This window comes from Hemiscyllium ocellatum, chromosome 15 (genome assembly GCF_020745735.1).
Source record: "Hemiscyllium ocellatum isolate sHemOce1 chromosome 15, sHemOce1.pat.X.cur, whole genome shotgun sequence".
In the NCBI taxonomy this organism is placed as follows: domain Eukaryota; kingdom Metazoa; phylum Chordata; class Chondrichthyes; order Orectolobiformes; family Hemiscylliidae; genus Hemiscyllium; species Hemiscyllium ocellatum.
In genome coordinates, this window is record NC_083415.1 from 18,645,569 (window position 1) to 18,672,226 (window position 26,658).

At 39.5% G+C, this 26,658-nt stretch overlaps 1 protein-coding gene across 1 annotated transcript; it reads right to left on the reverse strand.

Annotated features, from left to right (window-relative positions):
- Positions 1 to 26,658, reverse strand: ccndbp1 (cyclin D-type binding-protein 1). The gene is made up of 11 exons (XM_060835978.1): positions 26,504 to 26,658; positions 22,070 to 22,129; positions 18,237 to 18,316; positions 18,068 to 18,149; positions 16,110 to 16,206; positions 13,277 to 13,350; positions 11,158 to 11,234; positions 7,859 to 8,109; positions 7,168 to 7,228; positions 6,170 to 6,216; positions 1 to 726 (listed from the first exon to the last, which is right to left on the reverse strand). The coding sequence occupies exons 1-11, from the start codon at positions 26,619 to 26,621 to the stop codon at positions 618 to 620; spliced, it is 1,056 nt and encodes a 351-aa protein (XP_060691961.1). The 5' UTR covers positions 26,622 to 26,658; the 3' UTR covers positions 1 to 617.

Below are 26,658 nucleotides of genomic sequence, written 5' to 3' on the forward strand. Positions count from 1 at the left end.
TTAATAAAGAGCAGAATGACTTTATTAAACTCAAAACAAGCAAAAAAATTGCCTTTGACGCAAACATCATTTCACTTGAAGAGCTTTTTAGGTATCCCAAATGCTGCCCTTCAGCCAGATGAAAGATTAAGTGCCATAATTTACTTCATATGCACAAAGAGTAATCAAAATTAATACCAACTTGCATTCAATTATTCCTTATTCTTTGTAATAAATGTACATGTAATGAAAGCTGGCTAAGAGTGCTAAACATATTTCATAAGCAACTTTTAGCTTAACAGGGAGACTTCTATTCCAATGGAAGGAAAACAATCATAGGCCACAACTATTCCCCCCCAAAAAAAGCCATCCAATTTAATGGTGAAATGTTGCTGCAATTTTCAAACATGAGTGCTGAAATCCACACAAGTACATCAGTAAGTCAGGAGACCAGTGTGTCTTGAAGGAAAGGAATAGTGAACAGCTTTGAGAATACATGTTCACCTAGAGAAATTGTAGGCTTATATATAGAAACACTCACTCATTTGCTAAAATGTTTACAACTATTTTTATTCAATGCTGTGTGCTTCTTAAATAATCTATAGTCGATGATTTCACCAAACAACACCATAGAAAACTTATGTACTGCTCTGAGTTAAATTCTTGACTTTATCCATATTGTGCTCAATTGCTCCACTTAGAAATTGCAACCAGCTGTTCTCAGATTCAGGGCACATGTGACTAGATCTAAACAAAGAAAATAAAACAGCACTTGAAATGGCAGTATTATACAATGCAGAAAAAAAGTGTGCAGACAGCTTATTTTGTCAGTTCCAAAAACGGGAATTAAAACAGTTTGATAATTACATTGTAGAAACACATTAATGATGAATATTTAACATTTTCAAGTCAAAAGTAATTTACAGTACTGCCATATGGTGTTTTTATACTGAAGCTATTCATCCCAGATTAGTTCTTTTTTAGAAATCCAATTCTTCAGCTCTGAGCAGAGTTCTGCATGCAAGTGGCTACATATGGATATGCAGAGCTTCTCACAGAATAACTTACAAGCGCACAAGACAGAATCTATGCTGTAACAATTTAAAATGAATTACAGTTTGATTCATAGTCTACAGGATATTTATAAGTATCTTTAATTCCTGGCTTAACATTACATTCACTGTCAAGAACTGTATGTAGGGACACTTGGTTATGCAAATACATGAAGTAGGGCACACAATATAATTATTAAATAGTAATTTGACACTTTTTAAGGCTTCTTAGATTTAATATTTGAGAATTATGTGTTCAGTACAATAGAAGCATAGACTATATCTTTTTTTCCATAATAACTATGAAGATATGCTGTCTTGCCTTTGAGATTCTTATCCATTTGAGGAAATCATTACCTCAGCAATTTCAAATTTTCCTGCTCTGAGCTGTTTTTTGTTGACATTTCAAAAACTGTTCTCTCTTTGCTGCCTGCCTTCCCTCTTGCAGTCTCCACCTCCCCCTTTCTGGCAGCCTGTCACCACTTTATCAGCCTCCCCTTAATCCCCTATTCTTTGCAGCCTCCCATTTCCCCCCTCCAATTTCCACACACACTCTTGTGGCCCTCCCCTTGCAGCTTTCTCACACTTTTCTGCAGGCTCCACCCCCACTCACCTTCACATACAGCCCCCTTCACCCAAACATTCTACTTGCTAACTCTCTTACCTTGCAACATCCTTGCAGTTTTACCCTCCACCACCACTTACAGCCTCTCCCTCTCTCGCCTGCTGCAAGAGCATGAAGATATTCCCACTTCTCCCAAACTCCACTTGAAACCTTCCTCATCTCTTGCTCTTTCATCAATTTTTGTTTTAATTTCAAATTGCCAGAATCTGTCCTGCTTTGTTTGGTATTCATACTTTACCTAATCAGCCTTCTCTACTGCACCATATTAAAAACAAACTGGTGAAATGACATAGCAGTGAGCTAAAACATGTGGGCTGTCAGTGCATACTTCCCCACATCTCCAACTCCCCCGAAGTAAAATAACATACTTCTAACCTTATCAAGAATTTCAGTCATTAGGAACTACATAATTCAGGAAGAAACAAGAGAGACCTCATAACCTTTCATTGTTTGATATGGTGTGTTATCTCTACACACTTTTTTTGTTTAATGTTTCTCATCATGTATGTGTTAAGCAGATTACATGCTGAAGAGTCCAAATCACAAGATAAATTTTCTGGTCCCTGAAATTCTTTCATCTTCACTTTGCCTTTTTCACCCACTCTGGCTCTACCACTACACTCTAGAACCCTAAACTATGCTACGTAGGAACAGAAGTAGTAGGCACAGTAAAAATGGGCTGAGTTAGCACAGTTTTGTCAGAGATGCCATGTCTGATAAATCCAATAGAATTATTTGAGGTAACAAGCATGATAGGTAAAGGAGCCACTGAACATAACTTATTTAGATTTCCAGAAGGCTTTGGCAAAGTGCCATGCAGGAGGCCACTAAGTAAGCTAAGAACCCATGATGTTAGGGGCAAGGTACTGGCAGAAAGTAGAGAGCAGAGATAAAGTGGTCTTTTTCAGGATGGCAGCTGGTGACTAGGAGTTCTGCAGGGAGCAGTGTTGGGACTGCAACTATTCATGTTATACATTAAGGATCTAGATGAAGGAACTGAAGGCGTGGTTGCTAAGTTTGCAAATGACACAAAGATAGGTGTAGGGACAGGAAGTGCTGAGGAGGCATGGAGGCTGCAGAAGGACTTCAACAGACTAGGATAGAGAGTAACGAAGTGGCAGATGAAAAGCAATGTGGGAAAGTGTGAGGGTTATGCACTTTGGTAGGAAGAATAGAGGCAAAGACTATTTTCTAAATGGGAAAAAGCTTTGCGAATCTGAAGCACAAAGGGACTTAGAAGTCATGGCTCAGGATTCTCTCAAGATTAACAAGCAGGTCCAGTTGGCAGTTAGGAAGGCAAATGCAATGTTGGCATTCAATTTGAGGGGGCTACAATACAACTACAAGGATGGTCTGCTGAAGCTTCACAAGATTCTGATCAGACTGCATTTAGAATACTGTGAGCAATTTTGGACCCTGTATCTCAGGAAAGATATGCTGGCTTTGGAGGGCCCAGAGAAGGTTCAAAAGAAAAACAGGAAGAATTAAGTGCTTGTCATATGAGGAGCGATTGAGGGTTCTGGGTCAATACTCAATAGAGTTCAGAAGGATTGGGGGGGTGGTGGTGGTGGGAGGGAATTCTCATTCAAACTTACAGAATACCAATGGGTCTGGATAAAGTGGATATGGAGAAGATGCTTCCAATAGTATGTGTGACTAGAATCAGAGGGTACAGCTCAGGGTCAAGGGTGATTCTTTAGAACAGTTAATCAGGAGGGATTTCTTCAGCCAGAGGGTGGTGACTGTATGGAACTCATTACCACAGAAGACTGTGGAGGGCAAGTCATACAGTGTATTTAAGACAGAGACAGCTGGGTTCTTGATTAGCATGGGGATCAAAGGTTACAGGGATAAGGCAGGAGAATGAGGTTGAGAAACATATCAGACATGGGCCAAATGGCTCGATTCTGCTCCGATATCTTACAGTCCAACACATAACAAACATGATCATAAAAATGATGCATATGGCCCCAATTTTAAAAAAAATGCTATGCTAAATGATATGTGGAAGTCATAAGGATAGGTTAGCTTCACTTGCCCAAACAAGAGAGTCTCTACACTCAAAGAAAATAAATGAATTCATTGCGTGGTTCTGTTCGCTGAGCTGGGAGTTTTTTTGCAAACGTTTCGTCCCCTTTGTAGGTGACATCCTCAGTGCTTGGGAGCCTCCTGTGAAGCGCTTCTGTCATGTTTCCTTCGGCATTTATAGTGGCTTGTCTCTGCCGCTTCCGGTTGTCAGTTGCTGTCTGCTGCAGTAGCCGGTATATTGGGTTCAGGTCGATGTGTTTGTTGATAGAATCAGTGGATGAGCAAAACCAACGTAGTTTACAAAATCCCATGCAAGGACTGTTTGATGTTCTCTGTTTGACTTGCACTATAATAGTAGTGTTGTCCCAGTCGAATTCATGTTGTTTGTCGTCTGTGTGTGTGGCTACTAAGGATAGCTGGTCGTGTCGTTTCGTGGCTAGTTGGTGTTCGTGGATGCGGGTTGTTAGCTGTCTTCCTGTTTGTCCTATGTAGTATTTTGTGCAGTCCTTGCATGGGATTTTGTAAACTACGTTGGTTTTGCTCATCCACTGATTCTATCAACAAACACATCGACCTGAACCCAATATACCGGCTACTGCAGCAGACAGCAACTGACAACCGGAAGCGGCAGAGACAAGCCACTATAAATGCCGAAGGAAACATGACAGAAGCGCTTCACAGGAGGCTCCCAAGCACTGAGGATGTCACCTACAAAGGGGACGAAACGTTTGCAATAAAAACTCCCAGCTCGGCAAACAGAACCACAACAACGAGCACCCGAGCTATAAACCTTCTCCCAAACTTTGAAAATAAATTCATTAATTTGGAAATTTAAATATAGCTGAAGTGAGTAGGCATTACTGTGCAAAATTATTTTGGACAAGAAAGGGAGAATGGGTACTTTTTAAAAATCATGTAAAGAATAATGAAAGTTCAGAAAGATTTTGTCACAGCAATCATCAAAACAAAACAAAGTAAAATTCTTTTTGGCAGTTTGGCCTTTATATCTAAGGCTAGAATATAAAGGAGAAATGTTTGCTACAACTGTACAAAGTCCTTACTGGATCACATTTGGAGCAGTGTGTAAAATTCTACGCATCACATTGTTGAAAAATTATACTAGCTTTGGAAGAAGCCTGACAGAGATACACTAACATGTTACCATGGTTCCAAGATTAGATAAACTCAATTTGTACTCTGTGGAATATAGAGAATCAAATGGTGATTTGACTGGCTGGATAGAGACCAGCTTTTTTTTCCCACTGACAGGGAGAATGTAGGTTATAAAAAGGCATAACTTTAAAATCAGGGCCAAAACCTTCAGGGAAGGGCTGGCAAACAATTTTACTAACAGGTGGTTGAGATACAGATCTCACACCCACAGAAATAGTAAATTGTTGCTTAATCAGTAATTTGATCAAGCAAAAAAACAATCGACACTCAGAACACCAAAAGTTATGTGAGTTGAGGTGACACTTTAATACTGGTGTTTAAGTTGTTAAAATATTGTCTGAAATTTCACAATGCGCCAAAATAAATGGAGCTGGTATATAAATTAATGATCATTCATTTCAACAAATGGTGGAGAAAGACTAAGGTACTGATCAAGCGCATTTCCCTTTCAAATCAATGGGAGGGTGTTAGGCCAAGATTTAGACAAGGGACACTGTCGCCACCTAGTGACAGACAGTGCACAATTGAACAGAGGAATGCTGCCTATTCCAGAACTCAAGGGGGACACTCTTAAACTAAGTTCTTCCATTGAAAACAGAGAAGACAAGGTCTTGTTCTGTTCTGAGGGTCACAAGTCTTTGGAACTCTCTACTCCACAGACTGAAGGAGGTGGGATGATTTGAATACTTTTAAGGCAGAGGTCGACAATTTCTTGACAAATGGATGAGTCTAAGATTATGGGAGGAGGAGAATGTGGAGTTTAGACTACAATCAATTCAGCAATAACCTTACTGAATAGCAAAGCAGGAGAGAGGGAACAAATGGTTCACTTCTGCTCCTAATTCATATTTCATATGTACATAGAAAGCATTTAATTTTATCTTTACACCTTGCATTAGATCTCTATTCCTTGCAGAGATGTAGAGTGATTTGAGTATAGAATGAACAGCCAGAGGAAGGGGCAGATGCAGATATAGTTACAATATTAAAAGACAACATTTCACTAAGTATGTGAATAGGAAAGGCTTGGAGGGATATGGGCCAAACACAGGCAGGTGGGACTAGTTTAGTTTGGGAACATGGTCAGCGTGAACTTGTTGGACCGACGGGTCTGTTTCCAAAGCTGTGTGACTCTGTTTAGAGCATAGCTCATGTTTGAAGGCAAATGTGAAAGTGCGATAGATAGTATTCAGATATTAAAAGAAAAGTATACAGTATGTACACTGCAATGTGTTTTAGAAATAAAAATTAAAAACCAAGAAATGCCAAAAAGAAAATATTTTAGGTTTTCTCAGCAGATCATTTAACTCACTTGGTTATTTCCAGAACTTTGTTCAAGACCATAGCAACATTTGCAGCCTGAAACACAAGAATATCTGAATTATTTTGAAATAATTAAAGAAAGAACATTTTGACAATATTCAAATAGTAAATCTCTGACTTTCTACTGGTGAGCAGAAGTGATCAAATATATCACGCACAGTAATAGTGGCCAACACATGGCAGTTTGAAAGTTCTCTTAGTGGTCTATAGGCCAGAAGAAAATAGCAGAAATCAAAAAAATTAGTTGATCACAACTTTCGCTTCAAGAAAAAACTGAAGGAGTCAACCTGTCTGATTGGTGCAAAGGCCACTGACTCAAACATTTTGTTTTAATGACGCTTGGATGTCTAACACATGGATAAAAAGTTGAGCTGGAAAAAGCACAACAGGTCAAGCAGCATCAGAGGAGAAGGGGAGTCAATGATTCAGGTCAGAACCTTTCCTCAGGACCTTACACATGGCTATATATCAAGATATGCTACAAAAAAATGCTGCTTAAATCAGTTCATCAGCATTCCTTCCTATCTATATAGTGCCATGCCTAAAATTTCCAGAGTACACATCCAGGTCACCCCTGCAGTGATTTAGTGGAGACAAACCACTTTTTCAAAAAAGAGAAATACTGAAAAAAAAGACAAATGGTGGGTGACAGAGGCCAACCTGTGTGTTTATTAGCAGGCACACAGCATATTGTCTCATTGTCTAGAAATGACTTAATTAAAGAAACAAGAAATAAACAGATTCCACCACAAATCTATTTGTACACCCAATGAAGTACGAGGAAATAAGTTGAGGATAAAAACATTCTAATTTTGTATTTCTGTACAAATCTACACTGTGCGCTCCTGGAATCAAGTTCCATCGTACCATTAAACAAAATACAAAAGAAACAAACAGTGCCATCTTGCCATTCCTACATTGTGCTTGAATCAAGACAAGCATAGTACAGTGCAACACTGCTGAATGCTTTTCAAGGCAAATACTCACATTTGTTCGCACAGTCAGGTAGTCCATTGGAGGGTAAAGACTCAAGACCAATTCATCAACACTAGAAGAGGTAAGCAATACATTTACCAACAACGCCTATAAACCTGTCATGGCTTGTAAGGTTAGTACGGTATTCAAGTCAGGCAAGATTAATACAATGACTCCCTTGTCTCCAAATGTATATTCATAGAAACATAATGTGTAAAATTTATTAGGAATCCATTAAAAAGAACTTTTATTTTTGTAGTGTCCAAAGCAATTTATGGATGAAATAGTATTTTTGAACTGTAATAAATGTTATTCCAGCAAATGTGTCAGCTAATTTGTAAACCACATTGAACTAAATGATCGATAACCACTTTTAGCCATGTTATTTTAGGAATGATGTCGGGCATGGCAGCCCAAGAAATCACCTTACACTTTCTCAAATAATGCCATGGGATCTTGTCCACTATCAGGGTCTCTGCTTTAACATCTTCCACCAAAGGTGGCAGCTTGGATAGTGTAGATCCCTGCTCACTATTGCCTAATGATAGCTCAAGCTGGAGTTGTTCACAGGAGCTAATATTTGATTAAAAGGAAAATAAAAGTCAAGTTCAAACCCAACCCAACCCAACCATATTTGCCTATCCCACAGATGTAAAAGATCTGTCGCAGACAGGTTTGCATTTTATAGTAATACCACACTCACCTGGGGCTAATTTCAGTGGTAATGTCACCCAAATCATCCAACTGCGTTATGTGTTGTAAGTTATCTATCTTCCCATGAGTTTTCATTGCTCCAGAGACCTTTTTCAAACAGGCTTTAGCTGCTTTTACTAGTCCCAAGCAAGGAGCTATGATTTGCTTGTCCGCTTCTGACCAGTAAGTGTCCCGATTTTCTCGAGAATCTGCATCATCAAAAATGTCACTGAATGGATCGGGATTGTCTGCGTTCTGAGCCTGCCAAATACATGCAACTTATTGTTACACAGCTTCTAGAGAATTTATTTACCACTATCTTAAAATGGCTCAGTATAGTCAGCTCTTACAAATATCAGTCTTAGACAGTGCCTCTGTTCCAGCATTGAAAGCTTAAACTTAACTTCTTTGGAAGTCAGCCACTGGACCTAAAACATTAACACTGATTTCTTACCACAGATGCTGTCAAAGTTTGAGATTTTCCAGAAATGTATTTTTGTTTCAAACTTCCAGCATCCAGTTCATGGTTTTCAACGACATGCTTGGGGCAACCATTTTTGATATGGAATATGTCCAAGTTACCACTTCTGGTGACAGGCTAATCAGTTACAAACAAGTTTTTTGTCTGCCTCAACCATCACTAGGTGTGAGAAAAGAAGAGGAAAGTTGATTTCCTAGCCTGTGGTCTTTGTACTTCTGGTTTAAGTCCTTATTGGCTGATTTTAGCTGAAAGTGGGATCATCATTTTAGGTGCCACTTCTTCATTCAGTTAGTTTGTAAAGAGAAGAAAACATACTGACAAGCCTTGTAATTATTAGCAAGTTTTCATTTTTCTACCTCTCTCTAATCTCAGATTATACAATAAGCAAAGGCTCAGTAAAGAATGTGCAGTGATGTGGCACAACTGGAAAAGTTTTCAAGCTGAATCAGACATCTGAATGTACACATGAAAAATAAAACTGAAGCATTGAGAGGTTAAATAAGAACAGAAAATGCCAGGATATTCAGCTGATCAGGTACTATTTGCAACCACTACCTTTCATGAGAACAGTGATCTACATTTCCACCAAGTGGTCAAAATGGGAAGCACAGTGTTCAATTTTCTTTTGGTCAAACTATTTAAGAACATATTGATTTGCTTTCCACATTTTTCATAAAAATGACAGCAGCTAATTTGCCCCGCTTCAGATGCCACAGAACCGCTCTGACCAATGTGATTACCTTGCCCAATGTCGCACATGTGACAAATAAAAACAGAAAATGCCAGAAGTACTCAGGCAACATGTGTGGTGAGAAAAATATTCAAATTTCAAATCAATGACCTTTCATCAGAAAGGAGAGAAGTTGGAAATATGATAGACTTGAAGCAAATAGAAATTAGGGAACCTGGGTAAAGAACAAATGGGAAAATGTGTGATAAGGTGATAGAATCAGATCACCAAACCATACTTAACTGCATTTTGACATTTGGATCATCAAAAAAAAATTAAAATGGAATCTCCATTTAAACAAGTTACTTTTTTAAAGCACTTTTATTAGTATTTTGGTAATTTTTGTTTAAAAAGGTGCACTGCGCTCTGTGCTATTTTGGATGAAATTTCCTACCCCACAATGTAAACTGTGAAGATGATTGTAACAAACTGGTAAATTAAGAAACCGTAGTCACATGCAATTTCACACATATCAATGGAAAGAATGAGCAACAATATCATAACCAAAATCATGTAGTTTTAAAGGGAATGCAAAGATAAAGCTACTTGAACAGAAAGGATGAGTTGAGACAGTCACATAGCTTTTGACAGATTATACAAGGAGAAACTGATCCAGTGGGCTGAAGGGTCAGTAATTAGAAGACACATTTTTGAAGGCAATTGGAAAAAGAGCCAGAGGTACAATGTGCAGATACTGCATTCCACAGCACAGTTTGATTTGAAGTGAAGTCCTAGCTTCAATAGTGACTTACAAAGGGAATTTGTTAATCATTAGAAGAGAAGAGTACAGACCAAAGGAAAAGGGCAGGGATACAGGACTAATTGAGAGCTTTATTCAGAACAAATACAGACAGATTAGCATCTAAATATATTTCCACATTTGCAGATGGTACAAAACTAAGCAGCATTCTATGTTGTGAAGAGGATGTAAAACAGCGTTAGGAAGGTTTGGACACATTTAATCAGTGGGCAAGAACATGGCAGATAGAAGATAATATAGAAAAATGTAAGGTCACCCACATTCCTTTACAGGAGCACATCTAACATATACCTCAAATGGCAAGAGGTTGGAAATTGCAGATGTTAAAAGAGACCAGAGTGTCTTTATGAATAAGAAAGTGAAGGCTAACATGCAGGTGCAGCAAGCTATTAGGAAAGCTAATGGAATGTTAGCCTTTAATACAAGAGGATTGGAGTACAGGAGCAGTGAAACCTTGCTTCATTTGCATAGGAGCTTGGTCAGATCATAGCTGGAGTATTATAGGTGACTCGGTCTCTATGCAAGAGAGGGTGTCACAGCCATAGAAAGAATTCAAAGGAAATTCACCAGATTTTTTCCCAGGGTGGTGAGTGCTGTCCTATGAAGACAGATGAGGACAACTGAGCCTGTAGCCTTTGGAGTTTCCAAGAATGAGAGGTGATCGCATTGAAACCTACCAAATACTTAACAAGATAGAAAGTGTAAGTGACGTTTCCCCATGTGGGGTGTCAATAACTAGGAGCCATGAGTTAAACATAAGGCAGGTGTCATTTAGGAGCAGGTTGCGAGGGGGTTAGGAAGTTTTGGAATTCTCTGTCCCACAGGGCTGTGGAAACTTCTTTGAGCATGGCTAAACGAATAGTTCATTGATTTGTGATAACAAATGCTGTAAAGTATTGTGTGGACAATGTGGATTAAAGACTTTGGCATATTCAATCCATGATGATCACATTAAATGGCAGAGCAGGTTTGAGGGGCTGAAAGATCTCATCCTCCTTCTTAAAGGGTTGTATGCTCTCTGCATTCTGTATTACTCAATGAAATTAAAATATTATAGAGACACTTTAAAGTTACAACATGGACACAGCTATTCAGCTCAACTGGTCCATGTCAGCAGTTATCTACATCTCCTCCTAACATTCTGTTCGGTTATAATGAAAAACGACCATTTTTTCCTAGGACTTAATTAGTTATTCATTCTTGACATGTTCAAATCAAATCAGCATTGCAACCATTGTACAATCTTTCTAATAGAACAGAATCCAATACTGCGCAGATCAAGCTCCTAATATTTCACAGACACACTAAGTCTTGGTTTGTATGTTCTATCTTTTGTACCTGTTCCATTTCTTCCAAAGCATCTTCCACAATAGCTGCATAAGAAGACATCAATGATAGAACAGCTGCCTGGTTATCTGTTGAGTACAAAGCAGGCAGACTGTCATTCATTATTATTGCTATAAAAATTTGAAAAGGTAACTAGGGATGCTTGGCAAATTCAGAACACCTCTGTTACCTGAACATCAATTATCCAAATTTTGGATTATCTAAACAAGATCTCAAGTTCCAGTAAATGCTTCCTATGTTTATGATCATATCAGAACAAAATACTCCCCACCTGTTCTGTTTGGATAATCAAAGTTGCTCTGTAAATATCAGAAACTGGCTAGCTGAAAGAAGGGAGTGGTGGTTGATGGGAAGTGTTCATCCTCGAGTTCAGTTACTAGTGGTCTAGCGCAAGGATCTGTTTTGGGTCCATTTTTATAAATAACCTGGATGAGGGCATAGAAGGATGGGATAGTAAATTTGTGGATGACATTAAGGTTGGGTGAGTTGCAGATAGTGACAAAATATATTGTGGGTTACAGAGTGACATTGGTAAGCTGCAGAGCTGGGCTGAGAGGTGGCAAATGGAGTTTAATGCAGGTAAGTGTGAGGTGATTCACCTAGGAAAGAGTAACAAGAATAATAAATGAAAAAAAAGAGTACTGGGCTAATAGTAAAATTCTTGGTAGTATAGACGAGCAGAGATATCTCGGTGTCCAGATGCATAGATCCTTGAAAGTTGCCACCTAGGTTGATCAGGTTATTAAGAAGGCATATGGTGTGTTAGCTTTTATTGATAAAGGGATTGAGTTTCAGAACCATGAAGTCATACGGCAGCTGTACAAAACTCTGGTGCGGCCACACTAGGGGTTTTGCATACAGTTCTGGTCACCACATTATAGGAAGGATGTGGAAATTTTGGAAAAGTTTCAGGGGAGATTCACTAGGATATTGCCTGGTATAGAGGTAATGTCTTACAAGGAAAGGCAGGGGGACTTGAGGCTGTTTTCATTAGAGAGAAGGTTAATAGGTGACTCAATTGAGACAGATGAGATAATCAGAGGGTTACCATGGTGGATCGTGACAGCCTGTTTCCTTGGATGGAGGTGGCTAGCACGAGGGAATATAGTTTTAAATTGAGGGATGACAGATATAGGACAGATGCCAGAGGTAGTTTTTTTTAGATTAGATTACCAAGCTTCGGCCCAACAAGTAGACACCGACCCTCTGAAGAGTAATCCACCGAGAGCCATTTCCCTCTGACTAATGCACTTAATACTATGGGCAATTTAGCATGGCCAATTCACCTAACCTGCACATCTTTGGATTGTTGGAGGAAACCTGAGCACCTGGAGGAAACCCACGCAGACACAGGGAAAATGTCTGTGTGGCGTTTGCACAGTCATCGGAGGCTGGAATCGAACCTGGGTCCCTGGTGCTGTGAAGAGCAGTGTTAACCACTGTGCCCTTTTCTTTATTCAGAAGTAGAGACGTGGAATGCACTGCCTGCAACAGTAGTAGACTCACCAACTTTAAGGGCATTTAAATAGTCATTGGATAGGCACATGGACAAGAATGGAATAGTGTAGCTTAGATGGGCTTCAGATTGTCGCACCAACCTGTGAAACCATCGAGGGCCGAAAGGCCTGTACTACATTGTAATGTTCTGTGTTCTATGTATTACACGTAAAAGAAAAAATATCACCTCGACATTTTGTTAATGACAAATCTCATGAGTAACTCTAATCCAATCATACATGACACTTAGCAAAAAAGGTTTGAAGTGGTAGAGGCTCAGTAACCAATTCTTCAATTCCAAAGCACCTCCAAAACTTTATATGAGCCACGGTTAACTATTGATACAAAAAACATCAAAATACGAATATTTATAGAGGAATCGACAGGTGGTTGAAAAAGAGAAATGGGAGTGAGGAATGGGAGAGGGGGAGAGAAAGCAGAATGGGAGAAACAGATGAGAGGTGAATGTGGGGAGAGCAAAATGGGGTGGGGGGGGGAACAGGGCGGATAAACAAGGAATTTTGGTGGGGTTAGTGAGAATTGGGAAGGGAGAAAGGAGTGAGGGGGAAATGGAAGAGAGGAAATTTATGACATATTTTGAAACCTACATTACCTTTTGGCAATTTAGAAAACTTGTCACAAGCTTCCCAAACTCCCCCTGTGGATGTCAGTTGGCCCTGTGATAAACTGAAGCCAAAAGAAATGTCACATACAAATCATGCAAATCTACATGGGAAGAAAAGAGTACAATCATAGCCAAAGCTTTAAGATCAAAATTATCTTATGAAGAATAATTCTTCAGCACATAAACACGCAGGGCTAAAATGGTGCTAAAGTTTAAAAAGAAAAATCAAAACAGACTTCAAGACAAACTGAATTTCATCAAGTGGGTTTCACTGTCAGTTCATGAGCACATGGCCACACTGATCAAATTCTGAATTGCCAATTACAAGTTTTCTTAAAAGTTGCAGTCATCTTTTTACTAAGTTTGCTTTGAATTTATATTCATGCTAAAAGAAAATGAGATCATAATTTTAATTCTCTCTTTTCATCTTATCCTTGAACTTAAAATGAAACCTTGAGGTATTTCAAAAATCTGATTACTCAGAAACACAGAAGATAGAAGCAGGAGGTGGCTATTTAGCCCTTTGAGCCTGCCCCACCATTTGTCCTGATCATGGTTGATCGCCCAACTCAATAGCTGCTTTCTCCCCATAACCTTTGATTCCTTTTGTCGCAAGTTCTAAATCTAGGCACCTCTTGCATACACTCAATGTTTTGGCATCAACTGCTTCCCGTGGTAATGAACTCTACAGGCTCACCACTCTTTGGGTGAAGAAATGTCTCCTCATATCTGTCCCAAATGGTCTATCCTGAACCCTTAAACTGTGACCCTTGGTTCTGGATACATCTATCATCAGGAACATCTCCCCTGCATCTACGCGGTCTAGTCATAGAACATAGAACAGTACAGCACAGTAAAGGCCTTTTGGCCCTCGATTACTCTAACCTATACACCCTTCAATGTACTAACTTCCATGTGCCTATCTAAGAATCACTTAATGTCCCTAACGTGCTGGTAGTGCATTCCACGCGCACACCACTCTCTGAGTTAAGAACCTACCTCTGACATCACCCTTGAATCTTCCTCTAATAACATTAAAATTATGCCCCCTTATGATAGATACTTCCACCATGGGAATAAGTCTCTGCCGATCCACTCTATCTACGCCTTTCAACATCTTGTATACCTCTGTCAAGTCACCGTTCATCCTTCTTCACTCCAATGAGAAAAGCCCTAGCTCCCTCAAATCATCTTTACATGACATGCCCTCCAGTCCAGGCTGCATCCTAATAAATTTCCTCTGCAGCATCTCCTCTGCAGCTTCCACATCCTTCTGATAATTAGGCGACCAGAAGTGAACACAATATTCCAAGTGTGGTCTAACTAGGACCCTATAGAGCTGTAGTATAATCGTGTGTCTCTTAAAACACAATCTCCCTGATAATGAGAGCTAATACACCACACATTTTCTTAACAACCATATCAACCTGGGTGGCAACTTTGAGGGATCTAATAAAATTCCAACAGGACTATTCTAAAAGTGTCTATGAGATATCCTTCGCACCACCCCCACCACCATCCCCCTCAACCCATCTGAACTCCAGGAAAAATAATCCTAACTGAGTCAGTCAATCTCTCCTCATATTAGCCCCTTCATCCCCAGGATCAGCCAGGTAAACCTTCGCTGCACTCCCTCGAGAAAAGGAGACAGAAACTGCACACAATATTCTTGGATGATCTCACCAAGGCCCTGCAACAACACATCCCTGCTCCTGTACTCTAAACCTCTCACAATGAAGGCCAACATACCATTTGCCTTCTTTACTACCTGCTGCACCTGCATGCTTACCTTCAGCCACTGGTGCACAAGGATACCCAGGTCCTGCTGCTCACTCCCCTCGCCCAATGTATAGCCATTAAGGTAGTTACGTGCCTTCTTGTTTTTGCTTCTAAAGTGAATAATCTCACACTTATCCAAATTATACTGCATCATTCCACTGATGTGTCCACTCGCTCAACCTGTCCAGATCATGCTGAAGGATCTTTGCATCCACGTCACAGTTCAGCCTCCCACCCAACTTGGTATTATCTGCAAACTTTGATATGTTACATTTTGTTCTTTCATCCAAATCATTAATATCTGTTGTGAAAGCTGGGACCCCAGCAATTCACAATAAATATTAATGATTTGTATAACCCTCGTGGCACCCCACTAGTTACAGGTACTGCTTACTAATTTGAAAAAGGACCCACTCATTCTTACTGCTTCCTCTCTGCCAGTTTTCTATTCATCTCAACATGAGTCCATCACAAATTCACCCTTCAGAAAACTGTTTTTTGTTTAAATTTTGGGGAAAACAACAAAGCTGACAGTGACAGAATGCAAAATCCAAAATCAGATTCACTTCAAACCATTTACTACATACTTTCCTATTTTCCTTTTACCACCACATTCGCACCATGTAATGCACAAATTGTTTAATGTTAGACAAAAACAAAACGCTAACATTATCATGCTTGCTTAGATTAATGATTTTGAATGCAATGTGTGGAGGATCTACTGGAGGCATTCCAAACAGTAGTTCAGTGCATATGATAGGGTGTCTGCCGCTTTTGCATTGACAATCCATTCTGTAAACAGCCACCTATAAATAATAGTAACATTGTGTTCATGGAGAACTGTATATCTGAATTAAACTTACAGTTGAAGATTAAACATGGAAAGAGAGATAGCAAAGTTCACCAGTTTTAAAAGAATATCTGAGCAAAACATTTCTTGTTCTCCTGAAGGTATCATAGGCTTTGTTAAGTACTGGATTTTAAATAACAATGCAAGTTTGCTTTATATTGTCAGATGAATTGCATAACTGAAATTTTGCACCTTTGAAGGGGTGTGCTCAGTATCACATTTAAAAGCTGAATGACTCCTTCCACTATGTCCACTGTGGCATCTCGAACTAATCGTCGTAGAGTTACACCTGAAGTAGAATAGACAATCATTACCTTCTCTTGACCATCACAATCAATGATTGCTATCCATAATTTTTGTCGATACAAAATATATCACACTTAAACGCAATGTACTCAGATACTTTTTGAACAACATATTCAAAATCAATTTTTAAAAGAACAATATTAGAATACAGAAAATGCAAAACTTTCTATTATATATTCGTAATAGAAATGTTGAAAAAAATCCTAAGAAATTCATGGTTGCAGGAATGGTCAAGTATAATACTGACAGAAACTTCCCATTAAGTATACAAAATCACCTTTCCAAATGTACCATTGTCAAATTTCAGCATAACCACAGAAACATTCTTCCAAGCATTATACACTAGAAAAGTGATTACAATGGGTGCATTAGCAGCTATGCTGAGTCCACAGATAACACCAGAATCTTTGAAAAGTTGTCACTTATTGGTGACAATTATTCTTCAGGATAAAATTGTGACAACTTATATTTTCCAAAACAGAACTTCAGCCCATCAGTTTTATGACTGTTGTTTAGATATATCACATACTTATGTCTAATCCACAAGTTCTCTCCAAAATCACTTCTTATTCTGATTTGAAAATATTGCCTTTCTTTCAATGTCACTAGATCAAAAGCTTAGAACTTTCTCCTAATTCTTTGCCACAGAAAGCTGTGGATGCAGAGTCCTTAAATATATTTAAGGCCCAGACAGTTAGATCCTTGATCAATAGTGGAATTGAGGATTATGGAAAGAACAGGGTGTGAGGGGTGTTGAACCTTCTGAATAGCAGAACAGGCTTGATGAGCTGAACAGCCTGCTCCCGTTCCTTTTTAGTCTGATGCAATGGCATTGTGGGGATACTTACACAAAATTTATTGCAGCAATTCAGGGTGACAGACCACCACTACTTTCTCAAGGACAACTAGATATGGGTGAAACATGCTGGCCTGGCAAGTGATGACAATATTCTATTAATGATTTTATTTTAAAAATGGGACCTATAAATTATCAGACACGTTGTAATTTTCTTTTCCCTTCTGAAGTGACAGTGAGCTTGGTCAAGATGTTAAAGGAGCTTTCTGAGGCAGAGTGGGACATGGCTAGAAAGCTTTGGAGGTAAAAACAAAGACTTGAAATTAATACCAAAGAATGCGAGGAACCAACATCCATGATTTTGGTGATGGGAAAGGGGGTTGTGAAACATGCAAAATCGTTCAAATCAAACAGAATACAAGATTCCAAATTATGGGATGGAAACAAAAGGGCATGTGGAAGGCTGGTGGAGTTAAGAGGAGGGGTATGAAAAACTGAGAAGATGCAGAAAAGTGACTTTGTTTTTATCTTCATTGGCCAGGAACGCCATTTGATTGCTGCAAGGTTTAAGATGGTTAAATTACAGTCATAGCACTACAAGCATTTCAAGGTGCCTTACATTTCACCAACATGGACTGAAAAGGTCAAAACTGTATTAAATGATGCAGTTTCACAGGAAGTACATGCAGATAATTGGAACTGCCTACAGAGATCTCTTGGTAGGCTTATTTGGAAGGCCAAGTAAAGTTGTTTGCACTCAACTCAGCCACACAGAACAAGAAGGCAACTCAAACATTCAAGTTGTAACATAAAATTGAATAACGTCTTTCAGAACTGAGTTATGGTTCAAATGCAGTTCATGAGGAATAGCAGTTTATAAAAGGTTAAAGCTGTGCAAGGTCAACATTCCAAGTCATTGACATATTTAATCTCATGCAACAGAGAAATAACCATCCATCCAACATGTTTGCTAATTTTTCACAGCTATGGTATCTTTTTAACCTTTTTCATTCCAATGATAAATGTGTAGCGCTTCAGTAGCACTTGCCTTGACTCTTGGGTAACCAGAAGTACACAGTGGTTAAATTAAGGGTGCTCTTCTGAAAGTCTGCAGTGAGTTTCTGACAGTCCTAATATGGAAAACAAAAATACTTTAAATACAGTATTGCTTCACCATGTGCAAGAATTGTAATCAGAAGTGCAAGTTGCATACTTACTTGTACAGATGGTAAGGGTGGTTTTGAAAAGGCCAGACTTAGCTTTGTTGCTTCATGTGAGATTGCTTTGAAGCAGTCACCTAAAAGAAACATGTTCAGATAAGCTAGGCAATAGTTCAAACAAATAAAATAAAAGCTGGAAGTAGTTACAGTGACCACAACTGAAACTACAAAGTGTGGAATAAGCCAAGCCTAATATAAGCTGAAATCTAAAATTTATTGAGGCGGCAGAGTTTAAATTGCTACTGCAAAATTTTTCCTATTGTATTGTATTTGCTTTTAACGCTACAAGTTAACCTCATGGAAGTCATTAGTACAATCACATTGGCAAAAGTTTCGATGAATTCATAGAAATTTTGATTCTGTGAAATAATAAAAATAATGCCAGATATTGGTTGGAATGAATATTGTTCTTTTCTTCAATCACAAGTCTTTTTGGAATTACAACAAAATAACGCTAAACACGCAACCTCCTAAGTACCGTAAGTTTTACTTTCAGGAATAAACTTTTACTTTATTCAATAAGAACAGAGAAGATGGTAAAGGAGGAGGAGGTGTGACATTGTTAGTCAAGGACATATTATGGTGGCAGAAAGGACATTTGAGGACTTGTCTACTGAGGTAGTATGGGCTGAGGTTAGAAACAGGAAAGGAGTGGTCACCGTATTGGGAATTTTCTATAGGCCTCCGAATAGTTGCAGAGGTGTAGAGGAAAGGACAGCAAAGATAACTCTGGATAGCAGTGAGAGTAACAGGGTAGTTGCTATGGGGGCTTTAACTTGCCAAATATTGACTGGAAATGTTATAGATCAAGTACTTTAGATGGGTCAGTTTTTGTCCAATGGGTGCAGGGTGGTTTCCTGACACAGTATGTAGACTGGTCAACAAGGGCCGAGGCCACTGTGGATTTTGTACTCGATAATGAACCTGGCAAGGTGTTAGATTTGGAGGTAGATGAGCACTTTGGTGATAGCAACCACAATTTGGTTATGTTTACTTTAACGATGGAAAGGGATACATATATACCACAAGGCAAGAGTTACCACTGGAGGAAAGGCAATTAAGATACAAATAGGCAAAACTTAGGATGCATAGGATCAGGAAGGTAAGTGCAAGGGATGGGCACCATTGAAATGTGGAGCTTATTCAAGGAACAGCTACTGTGTGTCCTTTTTAAGTATGTATCTGTCAGACAGGGAGGAAGTGGTCGAGCAAGGGATTTACTAAAGAAGTTGAAACTCTTGTTAAAAAGAAGAAGGCAACTTATGTTAGGGTGAGACGTGGAGGCTCAGTTAGGGCACTTGAGGATTACAAGTAACCTACAGACCTATAAAGACCTAAAGAGAGAGCGAAGAGTCAAGAGAGGACATGAGAAGTTGTTGGCAGGTAGAATCATGGAAAACCCTAAAGCTTATTGTAGGTGTATTAGGAATAAAAGAATGACAAGAGAAAGATTAGGTCCAATCAAGGATATTAGTGGGATGTTGTGCGTGGAGTCAGAGATGATAGGGGAAGCGCTAAATGAATATTCTTCATTAGCATTCACACTGGAAAAAGACAATGTTGCTGAGAAGAATGCTGAGGCACAGACAACTAGACTAGTCGGGTTTGAGGTTCACAAAGAGATGTTAGCAATTCTGGAAAGACAGAGATTGGGTAAGTCCACTGGGCAGATGAAATTTATTCTAGGATTCTCTGGGAAGCCACAGAGGAGATTGCCAAGCCTTTGGCTTTTATCTTTATGTCGTCATCGTCTACAGGAATAGTACCAGAAGACTGGAGGTTAGCAAATGTTGTCCCCTAGTTCAGGAGGGGGAGTAGAGATCTTCCTGGTAATTACAGACTAGTGAGCCTTACTTCGGTTGTGGATAAAGTGTTGGAAAAGGTTATAAGAGACAGGATTTATAATCATTTGGAAAGGAATAACTTAATCGGGGATAGTCAACACAGTTTTGTGAAGGGTAGATCTTGCCTCACAAAACTTATTGAGTTGTTTGAAATGGTGATCAAACAGGTGGATGAGGGTAAAGTGATTGATGTGATGTAAACGGATTTCAGTAAGGCATTTGATAAGGTTCCCCACAGTAGGGTATTGCACAAAATACAGAAGCATGATTTTGAGGATGATTTAGTGGTTTGGATCAGAAATTGACCAGCTGATAGGTGGTGGTTGATAGGAAATGTTCATCCTGGAGTTCAGTTACGAGTAGTGTATCACAAGGATCTGTTTTGGGGCCACTGCTGTTTGTCATTTTTATAAATGACCTATATGAGGGCAAAGAAGGATGGGTTAGTAAATTTGCAGATGACACTGAAGGATGTTGCAGGTTATAGAGGGTGCATGGATAAGTTGCAGAGCTGAGCTGAGAGGTGGCAAATGGAGTTTAATGCAGAAAAGTATGAGGTGATTCACTTTGCAAGGAAGAACAGGAATAAAGGGCACTGGGCTAATAGCAAAATTCTTGGTAGTGTAGATGAGCAGAGAGATCTCTGCGTCCATGTACATAGATCCCTGAAAGTTGCCACCCAGGTTGACATGCTTGTTAAGAAGGCATATGGTGTGTTAGCTTTTATTGGTAGAAGGATTGAGTTTCAGAGCCACGAGGTCAGCTGCAGCTGTACAAAACTCTGGTGCGACTGTTCTTGGAGTAGAGCGTACAGTTCTGGTCATCGTATTATAGGAAGGATGTGGAAGCTTTGGAATGGGTTCAGAGATTTACAAGGATGTTGCCTGGTATGGAGGGAAGGTCTTATGAGGAAAGGCTGAGAGACTTGAGGCTGTTTTCATTAGAGAGAAGAAGGTTGAGAGGTGACTTAATTGAGACATCTAAGATAATCAGAGGGTAAGATAGGGTGGATGGTGAGAGCCCTTTTTCTGGGATGGAGATGGCTAGCAGAAGGGGACATAGCTTTAAATTGAAGGGAGATAGATATAGGACAGGTGTCAGAGGTAGTTTCTTTACTTGGTGGTAGGGATAACAGTAGCAGACTTGCCAATTTTAAAGGCATTTAAATGGTCATTAGATAAACATATGGATGAAAATGGAACAGTGTAGGATGGATAGGCGTCAGATTGGTTCCACAGGTCAGGGCAGCATTGAGGGCCAAAGGGCCTGTGCTGCACTTAAATGTTCTATCAAGATTGGTATGAGTGGGTTTACCAATATACTAGTCAGTCACAGGGCATGTGACATTGCCACAAATGTTGGGATAGGAAAGGTACTAATAATGTTCTAAATGATAATGAAAACGTAAACAGTTTTGCTACTTTCCTCTATATTTTTTCAACCGCAACCTTCTGACAGTTGGTTCTTGATCCTGTGCATGCACAGATAGCAAATTTACCGTATTGCAACATGCATAGTAACATCCTTCTTCCCCAACACAAGCATTTCTTCAAATGACAAATACCGATTTACAGAAGCTAAAAATTCAAATAAGTAAAATGATCCTAAATTAATGTCAATATTACAGTAGAGATCTTAAATTGTATATTTTCTAGTTCCTGGCCTTAGCTCCTTTACGTATCCAAATATGACTTGAAAAATCATCCCCATCTACGTTTAACGTATTTTAGTCTATCTGATAAGCATTACAGCTTACTTAGGCAAAAATCAACTAGGAGAAAGTAAGGACTGCAGATGCTGGAGATCAAAGCTGAAAAATGTGTTGTTGCGGAGCAGGTCAGGCAGCTTATGCCCGAAACGTCGATTCTCCTGCTCCTTTGAGGCTGCCTGAACTGCTGCACTTTTCCAGCAACACATTTTTCAGTTTACTTAGGCAGTCAACATTCAGTAATGTCTTCTCACATCTTTATAGATCAAGAACCAAACCTAGAGTTTTCCAGAAGTGCTGCAAGTCAAAATTTTCTGATTTCCACAACGATTCTCCCTCTGTTAAAAAGAGAAATATTTCCATGAATACATTGCTTGATTGTGCAGATTATTAAGAGAACAAGTGCATCTCATTAAAAGCCACTTTTGCTGAGTTATCAAATTTCAACTGGAATAGTTCAGCACAAGTTGAACTCTATATTCGAACTGAGAAAGTGAGGTGAGAAGGTAGACTGGGATAAACAAACAGTCAGGGCTCTCAGTCCAGCAACCATTGCAGAGAATACATATATGACTAAAATAAAACAAAATCTATAAAACCCTGACAATAGTACAGCACAGGAAGTAGACATTTGACAAATTGGAGTTTATGCCAGCACATTCAGACAGCAATCCGGTTGACTCCACTCTCCATATTTCTACACAGCTCTTCTCCTTCAAGTCTTTATTCAATTTCATATTGAAGGCTTGCAATGGATGAAACAGGTTTTTTTTTTAAATGTAGGATTTCAATAAAATCCTGATGCAACAGCTAACTGTTAGATCCCAGAGATCAGTGTTAATGGGACAACGGAAAGGCAAGAAACAAAAAGGTACTTGTAATTAAAATTCTGACCACTAACATTTTCTTGGTTTTACCACTGTACCTTCGGCCAATTATTTTAGACCTGTGACCTCTGACCTTCAACACAGTAATCTTTGGAAAGAGTATATTTGCTGAAGTAAAGCTAAATCTTCAGGATTTAAAAAAAATCAAATATCCTCAGAATTCTATAAAATTAAAGCTACAAAATAAATACAGGTCATAGGTGTAGATACTTTATTTGCAGTGTGGCTGCAAAACAAGATTGTAGTCAACACACCAATAAACATTGCATGGTATCTTTACAGATTTTGAAAAGAAAAATCTAATTCTAAGCATTTCAAAAGAACTTAAGATGCAGATGGACAGGCTCAAATTTATTCAAAAGTTTTTAAAATGGTAAAACTTTTAACATATCAAATAATGCAGAATATTATTTAAAACAGAAAAATAACTGCAGAGTTCCAAGGTGAAGCAGCATCTAGCTGTTTTAGTGAGTCATAAAAAGTTTGTATACAGGTACAGCAAGTAATTATGATTAGTGCAATGCAATCCTTTATTATCTGAAGAATTGAACATAAAAGCAAAGATGATAAACTTCAGTTACACAGTGCATTGGTGAGACCACATCTTAAATACCATATGACCCTTCTCTCCTTATTTAACAATGCAAATGCAAAGGAAGTGGTTCAGAGTTCTACTCAACTGAAACGTGGACATAGCAGATTGTCTTATGAGAAGAGGTTGGACAAACCGAGCTTGTTTTCACAGAAGGTTAGAAGAGAGAAAGGTGAATTGACTGAAGTCTGCAAGATCTTCTAAATGGCTCTGACAAGTTGGATGTGGAAAAAAAAGCTTCCTCTTTGGTGTGAATCTAATGCCACAGGGTACTGTTTAAAATTAGGACTTGCCCTTTCAAGACAGAGGAGAATTGTTTTTCTTTTAGCATTGAGAAGGTGATGGAGGAAGAGGTTGTTGAAGTTTTTTTAAAACAAACTGTCGAGACAGTTTTTAGACATTAGACAAAAATCATCAGGGTTAAAGGGACGGTTTTGAGTTAAAAACACAAACATTTCAGGTGGGATTCTATCGAATGGCAGAGTAGGCTGGGAGAATCAAATAGCCTGCTTCAGCACTCATTTTGCACATTTATAGAGACACCCATTCCTCACTACAACAATAAGCCTGGCAGGTTAACAATAAAACAAAACCATTTGATTAATTCTCAAACCAACCATTTCCCAGGTTTACATAAAACCATGAGAGGGTTCCTTATGTTTCAAACTCCACTATGCTCCAATTTCATCATAATTTCCTTTGCAGAGGAGTCCCCTCACATTGCAGTGAACTACACTTGCCAATTCTCAGGTATCCACACAAACACAATCACACAAATAGAGTCTCATTTCACACACTAGTTTAGACAAAATTTCGTGGACTACCTAAAAGGGAATGAAAATTGTCGTGGATCCAAATCCCACTTTCCACTTGAATAAATATACAATTTCCAAGATTTATCTTAACAGTTCCAAGCTTCAACATTGACAACCATTGGAGTATGTCTCTCTCAGCTAAGAAAAGCTAACTGGGAACATTGGAATCGAATGTAGATCACATGCAAAAGAGCACACATAACATAAACTCTCATTTAGGTAGAAACTTCAACACAGCAAAGCATCCCAACACATTCAGAGAAGTGCAATCATACAAAATTTGACATTAAGTCATTAAGATAATATTGGGACAAATAATCTACATACTTGACAAAATAATTCAACATCAGCAGACTAAAGAAGTGACTGAGGGTTGACCTTATGGAAGTTCATAAAACGATGAGGGGCATGGATAGGGTAAATAGACAAGGTCTTTTCCCTGGGATGCGGGAGTCTAGATCTAGAAGGCATAGGTTTCAGGCGAGAAGGGAAAAGATTTAAAAAGGGCAACTTTTTCATACAAAGGGATGCATGTATGGAATGAGCTGCTGGAGGAATAGTGGAGGCTGGTACAATTATAACATTTGAGAACCATGATGTGGTGGAACTGAAGAAGGACTGAGATGGACAAAGTTAAAAATCACACAACACAAGGATATAGTCCAACAGGTTGATTTGGAAGCACGAGCTTTTGCAGTGCTGCTCCTTCATTAGGTAGCTGTCTACCTGGTGAAGGAGCAGCGCTCTGAAAGCTAACACCTCCAAATAAATCTGTTGAACTATAACCTTGCGTTGTGTGAGTTTTAACATTTGAAAGGCAACTGGATGGGTATATGAATAGGAAGGGTTTAGAGGGACATGGGCCAAGTGTGGGCAAATGGGACTAGATTAATTTAGGATATCTGGTCGGCATGGATGAATTGGACCGAAAGGTCTGTCTCCATGCTATACATCTCTATTTATAATTGGAAAAGAGGCACATAGTATTGGAGGGAATTCCAGATTTTCTTTTGAGATTCACTCCAGGGATGCGAGCATTGCCAGCAAGGCTAAGCATTTATTGCCCATCCCTAAATGTGCACAAGCTGTCTTCTTAAACCATTGTAGTCCATGTATTGTGGATGCAATCACAACACTGTTAGATCCAGATTTTCAACCTAACCAACTTAAGGTAAACCCATCAATGGTCTGCGAAAATGCACATGATGCAAAAGTTAGAAAAGCACATAATTATGATTGAAAGGCTTGAGAAGGTGACAGGTACAGAGGCATTTAGCCCGGAAGCGATTTCGGCACAAAAATTAGAATGTTCATTTAAAACCAAATCAAGGCACATATCAGCAGCCGATGCTAATGAATTGAGTACAGGGAAGGAGGCAGCAATTAGAACTTCATGCAAAATTAACCAAAATACTGGCAAACACAGCACGTTGGCAGCAACAGTGGGAAAAGAAATAGTTAACATTTCAGGTCTGTAGTTTTTCATAATCATTCTAGACCTGACATAGTAACTCTGATCCTCTCACCAAGGCTGTACCATTGAGTATTTTCTGTTTTTATGTTTCAGAATTTTTGATTCTGTTTTTGGATTTACTTCTAAGGGATGCTTGAGCGTCAGAGGTAAGGGGTGACGTTATAGAGTTCTTTAAAGTCATGAAGAGCATGGGTAGGGTAAATAGACAAAGTCTTTTTCCTGTGGTGGGGGAGTCCAGAACTAGAGGACTTAGTTTTGGGTGAGAGGGGAAATATATAAAACAGGCCAATGGGGCAACTTTTTCACAGAGAGTGGTACGTGTATATGCAATGAGCTTCCAGAGGAAGTGGTGGACGCTGGTACAAATACAGAATTTAAAAGGCATCTGGATGGGTATATGAATAGGAGGTTTGGAGGGATATGGGTCAGATGCTGGCAGGTGGGACTAGATTGGGTTGGACCGAAGGGTCTGTTTCCGTGCTGTACATCTCTATGACTCTATGAACTGCGTTTTTGATTAATTCAGATTTGGAGCTGGGGGGGAAGAGATAGGTACAGAAAGGAGATAGGAGGTCTGCAGAAACAGCCTGGAGGAAGCATAGGGATGAATTAATCCACTGAGGTTGAGGTTGGATCAGTGAGACAACTGAAGAGCCCCTCTACTGTACTGGAACCCAGCCTGGAGGCATCAACTAGGTGTCTACACCTGAATGTCAGATTGTTCCAGCTACCTCCACTGGCTCTGGGCTGCTACAGCCGGTTCTCGCCCCCTTTTACAGCTCCCTTCACTATCACTGGGGTAGTACCCTGGACGTGTCCGGATAGAGTGGAGGGACCCTCGACTCCAGGGCCTGCCCGGGCTCCGCAGCCCTCTCCCCTTACTGCGGGATCGGGTCCTATCGGAGGATCCTGAGTCCTGCTCTCGCAGAGCCACTCGAACTCACCTCGCAGCTGTGACACCACCTCCCTCAGACCGTTCACCAGGTTCCGCAACGGCAGCCGCACGTCGTCGCTCGCCTCCGAGTCGATGCTGTCAGCCGCAGCCGAAAGCAGCTCCTCCATCTTGTCGTCGGGGCGGAGCGTGCAGGGCAAACAAGCG